Source organism: Mesoplodon mirus (assembly GCF_964341445.2).
Source record: "Mesoplodon mirus genome assembly, chromosome: X".
Classification (NCBI taxonomy): domain Eukaryota; kingdom Metazoa; phylum Chordata; class Mammalia; order Artiodactyla; family Ziphiidae; genus Mesoplodon; species Mesoplodon mirus.
Window position 1 is genome coordinate 96,489,796 of NC_138981.1, and position 13,989 is coordinate 96,503,784.

General features: G+C 44.4%; 1 protein-coding gene across 1 annotated transcript in view; it reads right to left on the reverse strand.

The window, feature by feature from the left end:
* TRPC5 (transient receptor potential cation channel subfamily C member 5) overlaps positions 1-6,461 on the reverse strand; it is a gene marked incomplete at its 3' end in the record, with an annotated part of 132,984 nt that extends 126,523 nt beyond the window's left edge. The window contains exon 1 of the mRNA XM_082609952.1: positions 6,070-6,461. Within this exon, the coding sequence (XP_082466078.1) occupies positions 6,070-6,447 (378 nt within the window). The 5' untranslated portion in view covers positions 6,448-6,461. The remainder of the gene's footprint in view (positions 1-6,069) is intronic.
* Between the last annotated feature and the right edge of the window lie 7,528 nt (positions 6,462-13,989).

Genomic DNA, 13,989 nt, shown 5'->3' on the forward strand with positions numbered 1-13,989 from the left:
GCACCGTTCTAAGTAATATACATGGATTATTTCATTTAATTTTCACTAGAACTCTATGAGGTAGGCTCCATTACTGTTGACATTTACAGATGAAGAAACTGAGGTTTGGAGTGATTAAGTGACTTGTGCAAGGAAGCACATCTACTAAAACTGCTAAGACTCCAAAATCTCTGTTCTTTCTACTACTCCAGGCTGCCTGTAAATAGAGTGACTTGTGCAGTTCTGTTCTTTACTTTCTGCTCTCCTGTTGAGTACTTGAGATTTATAGGCTAGACACTGTAGGCCCCTTTTTTTTTTGCACCAGTCACCTTTTCTTAGGCCCTCAGTGTCCCCTCTACACTGTGCCATCTCTCTCTGGGACCAAGGATCAGATAGGGGAAGGGGTAAGTGGAGTGCTTTGTTGCTGATTTTCTACAATCTCAACACAAACACTTACCGGTGTTGTTGAGACAATCTCGCTAGCTCATCTGTGAGACCAATTTTAATTTGGAGCCATCTGCCACAGACAAATGAATAATTATGGCAGAGCCCAGAGGGGCGGGCCCTGGGGAGGAGGTTGGCTTAGCCTCTTGCCACCTGCCTGCATTGATGCAAGTGACCAAGAAAGAAAATTCTTTGGGTGGGCTGTTGATGCACAGGCCAGCAGTTCTACCTCCCTGTTGCTCAAATCCTTAGACTCCAGTGAACAATGAGGGATGAATGTGAGGTCATGGCAGCAGAAGAGGCTCTCCCTCTCACTGTACTGGTGGTGCCTTGTGGTGAGCACCACTTGCAAGCTGGTCTCTCCACACAATATGACAGGCTAAGTCAAACTGATGGAGTGAAGCTGAAAATAAGTCATTGAACTCTGTCTAGCATTAACTTTTGTTTCAGAAGACTTTAATATATCTTTATCTTATTTCTTCCTCACAACAGCCCTCTATATTAGGTAGGGGTGGGTATTGTGAGCTTTATTTTATAGATGAGGAAATTGAGTTGTAGGGTGATTCTATAACTGGACACTTGTAAAAGAACTTATGACTTGCCCAAGGTCACCCTGTTAGCTACAAACTGGCTAGCACCTCAAACTCCAAATTAGAGTCTATCATTCTGTCTTCTAGACCAGTGGTTTTCCAGTTATGCTTGCTTCTCAGGGCCAAGGAGTTATGGGTGTGTGTGTGTGTGTGTGTGTGTGTAGAAGTGGGGCTTTTGGCCCTGACCTGCACTTAAACTAGGGCAGCTCTGCTTGGGTCTGTTTGTTTTACGTCTCTGTAGGATTTCATTTAATGAAAGACTCTGCTGCTGAAAATGTTTGAAAATTACTTGTCTAGGCTAGTATTTCTCATCGAGAGTGTAGTGGGTTGAACTGTATCCCCTCAAAAGATATGTTCAAGTCTTAACACCTGGTACCTGTGAATGTGACCTTATATGGAAAAAGAGTCTCTGCAGATGTAATCAAGTTGAAATGAGTTAGTCCTGGATTAGGGTGGGCCCTAAATCAAACAGCTGGTGTCTTTATAAGAGATAGGAGAGGGAGATTTGGACACAACCACACAGACGAAAGGCACAGAGGAGAACCCCATATAATGATGGAGGTAGAGAATGAAGTGACGCAGCTACAAGCCAAGGCATGGAACAGATTCTTAGAGCCTCCAGAAGGAACCAGGCCTATCAACACCTGCATTTCGGACTTCTGGCCTCTTGAACTGTGAGAGAATACGTTTCTTTTAAGCCACCTAGTTCACTGTACTTTGTTATGGCAGCCTTAGGAAATGGATACAGAGAGTCACATAGACCTCTTACCTAGAAACGGGTTGGGGGTGGGCTTATTAACATGCTGATTCCAGGCCCAATCCTCAAGATTCTAATTCTGTAGGTATGCAATGGGGCTCAGGAATCTGCATTTTGACAAGTTCTCCATATGCACAAAGCTTCGTCTTTGAGCTGGTTTTGATCATAGACAGACACAAGACTCCTCTCTGGATTGGAGCTGGATTTGCACCCCCTGCTGACGATGCTCCTCTAGTGGTTCCAAGAGTCAGTGGGCCAAAGGCGGTAGGTTTCATGGACAAGCAATAGGCTGGTATTAAACCTTCTGTAGTCCAAAATTTTTTGAGAGACTACAGAGAATAATGAGAACTATTTAAGAGTGTTTTCCTCAAGGAATCACAAATCCCACAGGTGGCCAAAATCTAACCCTAAGGAAATAGGCTGTAGTGGTTAGGGAGTGGATGCTTCCAAGAGGGTCGGTGTTCCGGAGTAGCAAGAAGACCACAGAATAACACACACGCGCACACACGCACGGAGTCTTCTACTTGTTGTCTGGTGCAGGCAATTCTATCTGATAAAGCATCACCCTGTTTACTTTAAGATTTGGTACCCATTAAAAATGCAGGTGTCCATGTGAGTGATGATACTTGAAGCCAGGGTCAGCCATGTACGCCCAGCCTCCAGTCTTTATCTGAGAGCAGTTTTGATAGGCTAGAAGAGGAAGAAGAGCATGATGGGCTGGGGTAAGGGTACGGCAGAGGGGGTCTTACTGCCAACCTGAAGCCAAACTCCTTGCTCAATAAAGCCAAAGGGGGGACTAGTTTATCCACCCAAGATTGATGGAGGTCAGCTGTGCCCAATCCTTTGGCGAGCTGGGGGAGGGCCCCCATGAGAAGGGACAGGTGTTTGGATTCTGTGTGTGTGAAGAGTGCCTTCCTGAGAGTAGCCTGCCCAGCTGGACCCACGGTCCTTCAGGAGTCCTGTGTTTGCTCACATCCCTGCCTGCTCCCAGGTAAACAAATCTTGTTTCTATCTCCCAGAGAGGCAGGGCTCCAGCACTGTGGCAGCCTGTTGTTATAGTTACTGATATATGACTTACCACAGCAATTGTCAGAGCAATGGAAGAAAATGCAATTTAGTAGCGGCCGGTGGTGGGGTTTAGGAGAGAGGAGAAAGGGAGGAGAAGGCTGCTGAAGAGACTTGGGGATGGAGCTGATAGCTCTGTGGGTTTGTATATACAGTATGATGTACGGTGGACAAAGGAGGTCTTTTATTGGTAGTGAGTCTGAAAGGCCCTTGGTGAAAAACAGCCTGTCCCTGATAGCTTCACCCAGGTTTCATATGCCTGACATTCTACCAGTGGTGTTTCATTCCTGTGAGTTAAGCACTGCTTCTATCCAGGGGAGGTCATGCCTTAGATTGTACTTTCGAGTGGCTTTACCTGGCACCTTTCTTCCTCAGGGTTTTCCAGAGCAATGGGAAAAGATGGGAGAAAGGGTTGGCCATCAAATAAGGACTTGGCCTACTTTCAAAACTCAGATAGGGCTGCCATTGCTAGTCCCCTCTTTGCAAATTTCCTCTGTGCTCTCCCCTCTTTCAAAACAGTTATGAAGCTAAATGGGATTGAATATGAAAGTCCAGGATGTCTTGTCCAAGCAGCTAGCTATGTGCTTTTCTGGAAGATACACTTGACTCCTTCTTGTTCATCAGCAAGAATTTATCTATCACCCATTATACACTAGGCACTGGGTCAGGTGCTGATGGGGGATGCATGGAAACAGTTGGGCATTAGAGTACGCTTCACATTTAAGAAAGGATATAGTTATAGAGACTAGACATTTATACAAGTAAGGCTGACCAGTAGTACATATTAGTGTGTGATTGGTGTCAAGTGAAGGGTAGAGCCAATGGCTACATAATCTCAGAGGTGGACAAGATCATGGAGCAGAGTAGCTGGGTAAGCCTTAGTTCAGATTAGCACATTAAATCACTCAGACACTTATCAGGGCTCTAGGGAAAAGGGGCCCAGAACAAATCAGTTGTGATGGGGGTGGGGATGTGGACTGGGTAGGGAACATGCTTACACCTCTCTGCTTAGCTATATATCCAAATCCTATAGGCCTGTCCTTTCCAGAGAGGTCATCCATCCTCCACTCATCTATCCTGTCTCAGAACTCCTGTGCTGGGAGTTCTCAGATTTAACTCAGACTTCCAGGAGAGCAGGATAGCCTAGTGGTTAAGCGGGTGGGGTTAGGAAATAGGCTGCCTGGGTTTGAATTCTGGCTCTGACATTTATTGTGACCTTGAATAACTGACTTAACCATCCAGTGGCTCAATTTGTCTCATCAGTATCATGGGGACAGTAATAATAGTGCCTGCCTAACAGAGTAGCTGAGAGGATTAAATCATGTAAAATGCTTAGCACAGTGTGGATGCATACTATTCATTCATAAAATAAATATTTACGGAGTGCCTTTGATATTGCAGGCACTTTCCCAGTGCTGGGATACAGCAGTGAAGAGAGATAAGGTTTCTTTCTTGGCACTGTGTTGAATGTTGATTCAGGCCCTTTACCCAAGGAACTTTTAATCTAGTACCTTGCTTTCTGCTCTATCAATTCCAATTCCTAGTCTGCGAGTTATCAGTTAGCTTATTTTCATTCCTTTTTGTTTAACTAGGCAAGTATTAAAGCTATGAATTCCCTTTAAACCCAGCTTTGGTCATGTCCCATAAGGTTTGATGTTGAGTGTTTTCATTATCAGTATTTTTTAAGCACTTTGCAATTTTGGTTTTGGTTTGTACTATTTCTACTTTTTAATGTATTGTGGTATTCCATGTTTGATGACTGTATTTTCTTTGTTCCTACTACATGCGCCTACTATGCTCCAAAGGAAGAGAGACAGTGGAGACCTGTCTAACTTGAGGGGTTTAGAAGGGACTAAGGGGGAGACAGGACTAGAAAAGACCATTAATGAAGGGTATTGAGTGCTAGGCTTCATGGGCTGGTTTCTCTTCTAATGAAGAGACATTGGAGTCACTGAAGGGATGGACAGGAATGACAGGATTGTTATGCAATCTGGGAAAGAATAAGTCAGTATCATTGTTCAGGATGGCTTGAGAGAAAGAAAGAGGCTAGAGGCAGGGAGTCCAGATAGAAGTTTTCATGGTAGTATAGGACAGGGATTCTCAAACCCGAGTGGGCATCACAGTCCCCTGGAGGGCTTGCTGAGACACAGCTTGCCGGGCCCCACCCCCAGAGTGCCTGATTCAGTCAGTCTGTGGTGGCGCCAAAGACTTTTGCCTTTTCTAACAAGTTCCCCTGGTGATGCTAATGCTGCTGGTCCAAGAACCACACTTTGAGAATCACTCATGTAGGAGAGAGATGATGAGAAGCAGAGGTGCAGTGGTGGGAACTGGGCTAGAGAGGAAAGAAAGTATGTATCAATACAAGATATTGGGGGCTTCCCTGGTGGCGCAGTGGTTGGGAGTCTGCCTGCTGATGCAGGGGACACTGGTTCGTGCCCCGGTCCGGGAAGATCCCACATGCCGCGGAGCGGCTAGGCCCGTGAGCCATGGCCGCTGGGCCTGCGCGTCCGGAGCCTGTGCTCCGCAACGGGAGAGGCCACAACAGTGAGAGGCCCGCGTACCACAAAAAAAAAAAAAAAAAAACGATATTGGGAAGGAAGAACTCACAGGGCTTGGGGATGGAGCATGGAGACAAGGCAGAGGAAGGACTCGAAGATGACTCCAGAGTGTCAAACCTAGGTGCCTCAGAGGACAAGAAAATCACAGAGGCAAACCCCTGAACGTCTAGGGGTGGAATGCATTCATATGAGTGGAACTGGAGAGGTGTGTAGGCCCCTGTATCCATTTGCATCTGTGCCATGGCACTCAAGTTGAAAGGCCTCCTGTCCTTCTTCAGGAGAGAGTGGGTGAGAAGGGGAAAGCTCAGGTCTGTGTTTGGTTTCTCCTTGTCCCCCCTTTCAGTGAGAAAGGAAATGAAGATATGGAGCAGGGTGTAGGGAGGGTAGAAGGAGCTTGACTGTTCTGGAAACAGAGAAGATGCTTTTAGGTCAAGTGTTGAAGGTATATGGGCAAGTACTAATAAGGAAAAAGCAAATGAGTAAAACTCAGTGTGGGCCATGCGGGGTGGCTCTAGGATCCTACCTGAGATCACTGATGCTATTCTTGAGAGCAGAGGGCTGCCATGATAGGGCTTCTCAACTGCAGCCCGCCTATAACCTTCCTTAGTTTCAAGGCTTCTGACCCTGCGGTGCTCTGTTGTCCCTGGCTACCTCCCCGGCTGTAGGGGCTTCTTACCTGCTTCTCTCCACTGGGCCGCCTATAGCTGAGCAGAAGCTCCACAGCGCCCACCACTTCCTTGCGGATGGCGTAGAGCAATGCGTCACCGACGTACACGCTGTGGTTCAGCAGTAGCTCCATGATCTCCAGGTTCTCATTCTCAATGGCAATGAGCAGGGCGCTTCGGCCCAGTGGGTCCATGCAGTTGATGTTGACATTGTAGTAGATCTCGGCCTCCTGGAGGGCCTGCTTCACAGTGGCATAGTCCCCCTTCTCCACAGCACTGAGGAAGGCCTTCTCCTCTGCAGAGAGCTCCGTCTCAGCCCTCACAATTTGCAGGGGGATTCGGTCTCTGTAGGGTGAGTAGTTGACCCTTTTGTAGTACAGCTGGGCCATGGTTCATGGCAATTTAGAAACCTGAATGAGGAGAGAGAGGGAGACCAAAGATATTCTTAGATACCTGCAGGTCTCAAGTGGCCAGTTATGGAGGCAGCCTTGCTAATGACTTGGAAAATCCTCACCTGTTTTTTTTTTTTTTTTTTTTTTTGCGGTACGCAGGCCTCTCACTATTGTGGCCTCTCCCACTGTGGAGCACAGGCTCCGGACACACAGGCTCAGCGGCCATGGCTCACGGGCCCAGCTGCTCCGTGGCATGTGGGATCTTCCTGGACCGGGGCACGAACCCGTGTCCCCTGCATCGGTAGGCGGACTCTCAACCACTGCGCCACCAGGGAAGCCCCTCACCTGTTTTAAGGCCACAATCTTTCTCCTCTTGCAAAGGAGCACAGCAGAAAAAGCCCTGGCTTCTGGGTCAGAAAGACATGGGTTCAAATCCTGGCTTTACCAGGTCTGCGACCTTAGGTAAGTTACTCAAGCTCACGGTGCTTCAGTTTATTATTATTAAGCTTATCAATATTAATAATATTAATTGCACCAGGCTCCACACTAAACACTAATTCCCACCTCATAAGGCTACTGTGGGAGTTAAATGAGACAATGACTGATTAAAGCAACTGGCCCAGAGGAAACCTCCTGAGACATGGCACAAGTTAGTTTCTTCCTTCCCTTCTGCTGTCTGAAAATACTCGTGATAATACTTCTGACTGGTGATGCAAAGCTGGACCTCATGTTTGGCCAATTTCCTTTGGACCCTGGGCCTGTGGGCCTGTGCTAGTTTGTAGGATTACATTTGCAGCTGTCCCAGATGCAGATCCTGGACTGAAACACTGTTGTAGTGCTAACTGAAACATTCTTCTTACTGCTGCTCACTGGGGAAGGGGTATTGACTCCAACAGATTAAGCCACTACCCCCTCTGCCCACTCATGATATTTCTCCTCCATGCTTCTAAACCAAGCAGCTGACAGATATGAGAATCTGTCTGATTCAATTATGAGAAGTGAACGGCCTGTTTTACATGTACCACATCTAAAGCCAGATTTTAACAGAAGTGATTTCAAAGCAAAACCTATTATTGAGTTCCTACAATATGTTTAACTTTCTCTGGGAGACCGAGAATAAAAGACAGACTTTGCCATTAATTGCATAGGATGAATCACAGTATAGAGCTCTTGCCTTGTAGTTTGCAGATTAAATTCATGCACATTCCTCATTGACTCCTTGTACTAGCCCTATAAGATGGGAATGGTTACCCTCCCCATGGGAGAAGATGAGGCTCAGACCCATTAGGTGATTGACTCTCCTTTCCCTTCCATCCTTGGGACCTCCAGAACCCTCTGGAAGCTGAGTTAGGATGAACCCATTTAAGTGTCTTTCATTACCAAACTGTTTTGCCAGCAAAAAGAAATGGAAATGTGATAAAGGGCCTCTTGTCTCATCTCCTGGATGTAAGAGAAGATGAAGATATGCAGCTTCCACAAACATTTGCCTTACTCTTCCAGGTAATTATATCTCTGCTTTGGCAGAGTGAGAGGCATATATTATACCAAATGGCATTTGCAATTCATGTGCTTGTGATCTTCTGGGAAGTTGGTATTTGAAGGTTAGTGTTGCCTCTTGCCCTGAACAGGCCCAAATGACACATTTCTCTCTACATCCAACTCTCAGGAGAGCAGAGTGCTGCTTGGCTGTCTTGAGAAGCACTGATATTTTCTTGTGCTACTTTGAAGTAACTCAGCAATGACTAAAGGAAAGTGGCATTTAGAGGAAGCGTTTGTCACTGAACAGCAAATTACTTTAATAATACTAATTGTAGAATGCCTCCTTGTCTCCGTTATAAAGAAAAAAGGGAGGAGAAAGAAGGGACAGTGTGACCTCCTGAAAAGAGACTCAACAACCCAATTCAGTTTATATTTATTTAATTAATCAATATGAACACAGTGGAAGCCTTCCATGTGCCTAGCACTGAGCTAGTCACTTTTGGAACAGAAGAAAGAAAGGGTCCCTGCCTTCGTCATCTCTCACCTGGACCATTCCGCCTCCTTATAATTAGTTATTCTGAATCCATTCTCCCCCACTCCAGATCGTCTTCCACACCACCCCCAAGTTACCCTGTGAACCACAAATCTGATCCCATTTCACTCTCCTTGGTTAGTATCCCGCTGCTCTTGTGATGAAATCAACACTCCTTTCTGAGATCTACTAGGCCTTGGCTTGTGCTTACCTCTCCAATGTCATCTTAAACCACTCTTTCACTCTTATCCACTATTCTTTAGCCCTGTGGAGCTCCTTTTGATTCTTCCAACATGCCAAGCTTTCTCCCACCTCAAGACCTTGGATCACCTCCTGGAATACTCTTCTCCGGCTCTTTTCATATTTCAAGCCTCAACAAAATACCACCTCTTTAGAGAAGCCCCAATTAACTACCCTGTATTATAAAGTAGTTCCTTCATATTTTTCTCTCCATTGTAGCCTTTTCTCTTCCTTCTTGATGCTAATCAGAATTTCTAGTTACATAGACATATTTCTTCATCTTCCTGGGTAATCGTCTGTTCAGTCCAATTTGCTTTAAAGCTCAAGTGCAGTTGCATCTGTCCTGTTTTTCACACCCTGGATACATATTTGATGAACGAATGAGTAAACCTTCCATGATATTCTCTCATCTCTCTCCATCTCTCCTCAAGTTCTAGCTGTGCTGAATCATGTTCTCTGAGTTGCCCTTTCATGACCGTGCGTTTGCATGTGGCTTCATCCCACCTTCTCCACTTAACTAACTTCTCTCTACTTCAGCACGTTGCTCATAGGTCCCCTTCTCCGTGAAGCCTTCCCCCAAGACCCTCAGAATGTTAGCCCATCTCCCTCTGAGTTCCCCACTGGCACTCAGATCACATTTCTCCAATGTCACTCAACTGCGTGTTTGTCTTCCTGCCATTCGGGTAGGAGTACCTTGATTCCTGCCTTCCTAGCACTTACACAGGCTCTGGAACATGATGGGTGCTCAACAGATGGATGTTTAATGAGCAAATACAATCTAGATGAGGAGGTTGGTGCAGCTACAGAATGAAGGGCTAAATTGTGTGCTACTGATTTGATGCTTTGGGATTTGAGAAAGGGCTCTGTGAGGCTGGAAGTCTCAGAGAAGGTTTTTTGGAGAAGGTAGCTATTACCCAGTCCTTGGAGGATGAATTTAGTGTAAACATATGAGGGTAGTTCAGGTACCACACGAACAAAGGTGGTGAGATTGATCATAGCCTAGTTGGGAGATAATGGTGGGGGCATATTTTTAAGGCTATAATAGGATACAGGGATGAGAGGTAAACTAAAATTACAAGGCAATAGCTCAAAACCTCACTTTCCCCATATAAAAACAAATGACCATAGACACTTGTTGCCCGTTTGCCACTTAAGGGGCTAACATGGAAGAGAAGGCTAGCTGTCTTCCCGTATGGTGTCACTTGTGGTGCTGGGCTAAGCATTATTGCTACAGGAAGGTCTCTGCCCACTTTAGCAAGGTGCAGCTTGGGGGGAAACCAAAGACAAATGTATCCCAGGGAAAGGTGAGAACAAAGGGAACTAACTCAATCGGTGCCCTATTGTGTGCCAGGCACTATGCCAGGAGCCAGTGCAATAAAATAATTATTACAGTTCTGAATAATTAATATGTCCTGGACACTGTGCCAGGTACTGGGGCAGCACTAATCTACTACTGCTTCTAATAGAAATAATAATGAAAGCAACAAAAAGTACCATTCATTGAACTCTCACTCTATGCCAGATGTGTGGGTTACAGTAGCAAAGAGAGAGGACAGTAAAATCACTGTAAATTTGTGACTTGAAGTGAGTATGATTGGATGATATATAGTCCATTCAGAGTCTAGTGTTACTTTTCACCTCTTGCATTTGAAATTAATCTGGTCTATTGCGTTTCCAGTGGGCTGTGTTATGAGAAGCCTCATGGTATTCCTCTGTAGAGAAAAAAAATCTTTCCTCCAGATGTTTGCCTGAGATGTACTATTAGAGAGTCACTCCTTTGCTTTAAGGCACTACATCTCTAAAACTACCCCTGGAAGGAAAAATAAATCATGTGGCCAATAGCTATTAACACCTTAATGTGGATTCCTTGATTAGGAAAGTTGCTGTGGCCTTGGGAGTAAAGAGATACATGTGTAGAAGGACATGAAAGATGTGATGGAGGGGAAAGGAAAGGCCTGGAGATCTCTTTTATGGTTTCATGCCCACCTCTACACTACACGCTGATTGTGATGTAAAAATGGGTTCCCTATATTGTTTGTCTACATGCAGGCTTCTTTAGATGTCAAATGACTTTGCCTAGTTTCCTGCCCTCTGCCAATCCCCAAAGCTGGCGCCATTTGACCTTCACTTACAGCTTTAGCCTCAGCCTTGCTCCAAGCTCTGAGGCTAATTCTTTCTCCATATGCTTGCTGTTAGTCCTACTCTGTCATTATTCTGAGAATAAGTAACTAATGATGGAATTTCTGGCATCTCTTGAAGATGGGTTCTAGGGAAGTTTCCCTCCCATCACCCATTACCTTTATACTTGGCAAACTGCACTCATCTGCCATTAACCTTAGCCAGGAGGTGAGGCTGGCTTTCCCATCATTATGCACTGGCCTTGAGGTGTATCCTTAACTGAATGAAATGAAACCAGCCAGCACTTCATGCCATTCTACGAGTGAACCCTACTCCCAGTGTAGTCCCCCAAGCATGAAAGATTAGGAATGGTGAATCAGGCTGCCTCAGGGGGCTTATCATGTTCCTTCTTTTCTGTGCTGCTAGCCAGAGGAGTTTGTCTAATAGGATCTGTGACATTTGTGGTTTTAAATGATGCAATTTAAAGAGCTACATTAATGGGCTGGGCAGGAGGCCAGGATGCAAAGTATTCTCACTAAATCCCAGCCCAGATCGTTGCCCAGCTCGGGACTTTGTCTGTGAGGAGGAAAGCCTGGCTTTCCATGTAACTAAAAAAATGGTGCCTTTGGAAGGACATGGGATCTGTGTGTGGCTTGCCCTCTGTGCCATGAGGATTGAGTTTGAATGGTGAAACCCTTGTGACATCTTGCCCTTATCCAAGCTTATCTGTCTACTTGTCCATCTCTTCAGAGTCCTTTAAGGAAAGTCAGTTTAATTTGATAAACTTGTACAATCTCAAGTGGATAATAAACATTCAATGAATATGTACCAGGCACTGTGATAGAAGATGATGATAACAGCTAGGGTACTTAAAGCCATACCTCATCTAGTAAAAAAATTACATTTGAACAAGAACCTTGAATGCCCAATCCAATGAGTGACTAAAGTGGAAACTTCATGCACATAGCCACAGGGGTGGGCTGGTCAGAGGAAGCTTATGTGTAGGTACCTGTGTGTGTGTGTGTGTGTGTGGATTTTGAGAGCATTTTGACTCCTTTAAGAATACCACTTTTAGAACTTCCTAATTTTAATGTAGTAACACTAATCTTTCCCAGAAAGGTCCAGATCTTGAGCCTCCTACAAGGGACCTCAAAGGTCATCTAGAATAATCCCCTGTCCAGTGAAAAAATCCCCTTGACAATATCCTTGTTAAGTGAGTGTTCACTTAATGAGCACCTCCACTGATGAGAAACTCACCACTTTCTCACCTTCATGGTGAGTGCTGACATTCAGCAAATGCTGGTTTATGTCCCGCTGAAATCACCCGCCTACAGCTTCTATTCCATGGCCCCAGTTCTGCTCTCTAGAGGAGTATCGAGCAAAACTCTCCTTTCTTCTATTCAACAATCCTTCATGTGTTTGATTTCAGCTCTCAGGTTTCTCTCTGCCCCCAGGAGTCTCCCCTTCTCTAGAATTATGAGCATCCTAGTGGTCTGATTCTAGTTATACTATACTTTGTTTTTCTTAAAGTATGCTGCTCAGAAATGAACACAGTTCTCTAGAATGGTCAGGCCAAGACAGATTACACTGTGGCTGTTTTTTTCTTCATTTCTCATTCAGCAAGATCAAGACACCATAATATCTTGTTTCAAAAGGCACTTTAGACCATCCTGCATAGTGGTGTGTTTGTAGTATTATGCTTTTCATTTGTATAAATCTTATCAATCCAATAATTTCATTAATTTATAAACACTAAATTAACATGAAGCACTTATCATGTGCCAGATACTGTGTGTGCTAAATGCTTCACATACATTATTTAAATTATTCCTCACTTTCAGGCAGTTACCATTATTATCTCCCACCTCACAGATAAGGAACCTGAGGCACAGGCACAGAGAGGTTAAGTAATTTGCTTAAGTTCACATAGCTAGTAAGTGGTGGAAAGGGGATAAGAGCCAAGCTTCTGACTCTAGAGTCTACATTCTGAACTACTTCAATAAAGGTAGATTCTTTTGTATGCTCCATAATGCTTATAATAGTGCCAGGAATAGTAGATATTCGATGTTTCAGTTTAATACTTGTTATGCAACTAGTATTTGTCATGGCCAGAACACTTGGTGGTAGGGAATACAAATATACATATATAAATGACATAGCCCTTGTCTTCAAACATTTCCAAGTCCAGAGGGAGGGATAAAAATGAAAATAAGTTAAATGTACTATGGTCTGATATGGAGTCTAATATATAGTAGGGACACTATATAGTGGGAGGAAGTGTTTAACTCTACCTGGGGATAAAATTGAAGAGAAATATTTGAGCTATGTCTTAAAGAGTTGGTAAGAGTTTGCTAGACAGCAACGTAAGGATGGTCATTCTAGCGGACGGACACAGCAGATGCTCAGGTGTGGGTATATAAAACACAATGGTATTTTATTTTTATTGGAGTATAATTGCTTTACAATGGTGTGTTAGTTTCTGCTTTATAACAAAGTGAATCAGCTATACATAAACATATATCCCCATATCTCCTCCCTCTTACATCTCCCTCCCACCCTCCCTATCCCACCCCTCTAGGTGGACACAAAGCACCGAGTTGATCTCCCTGTGCTATGTGGCTGCTTCCCACTAGCTATCTATTTTACATTTGGTAGTGTATATATGTCCATGCCACTCTCTCACTTCGTCCCAGCTTACCCTTCCCCCTCCCCGTGTCCTCAAGTCCATTCTCTATGTCTGCGTCTTTATTCCTGTCCTACCCCTAGGTTCTTCAGAGCCATTTTTTTTTTTAGATTCCATATATATGTGTTGGCATACAGTATTTGTTTTTCTCTTTCTGACTTACTTCACTCTGTATGACAGTCTCTAAGTCCATTCACCTCATTTTAAGAGAACATTGGCTGTCTTTCTATTCTTCAAAACTCTCAAGCATGTGATCACCTTGGGACCTTAGTGCATGTGGTTCACTGCCTATAATCCTCTTCTACTAGACCTTCAGTTTCCTTCTTATCATGTAGATTTCAGATCAAATGTCATCTTTTCAGTATGCCTCCCAAGAACACATTTCTAATGGAGCAAGTCTCTTCATGTCACCCTCTTCTCATTATACAGACTTGATTTTCTTGAAGAACTTATTACTATTTGAAATACTCACATTTTTGTTTATTGT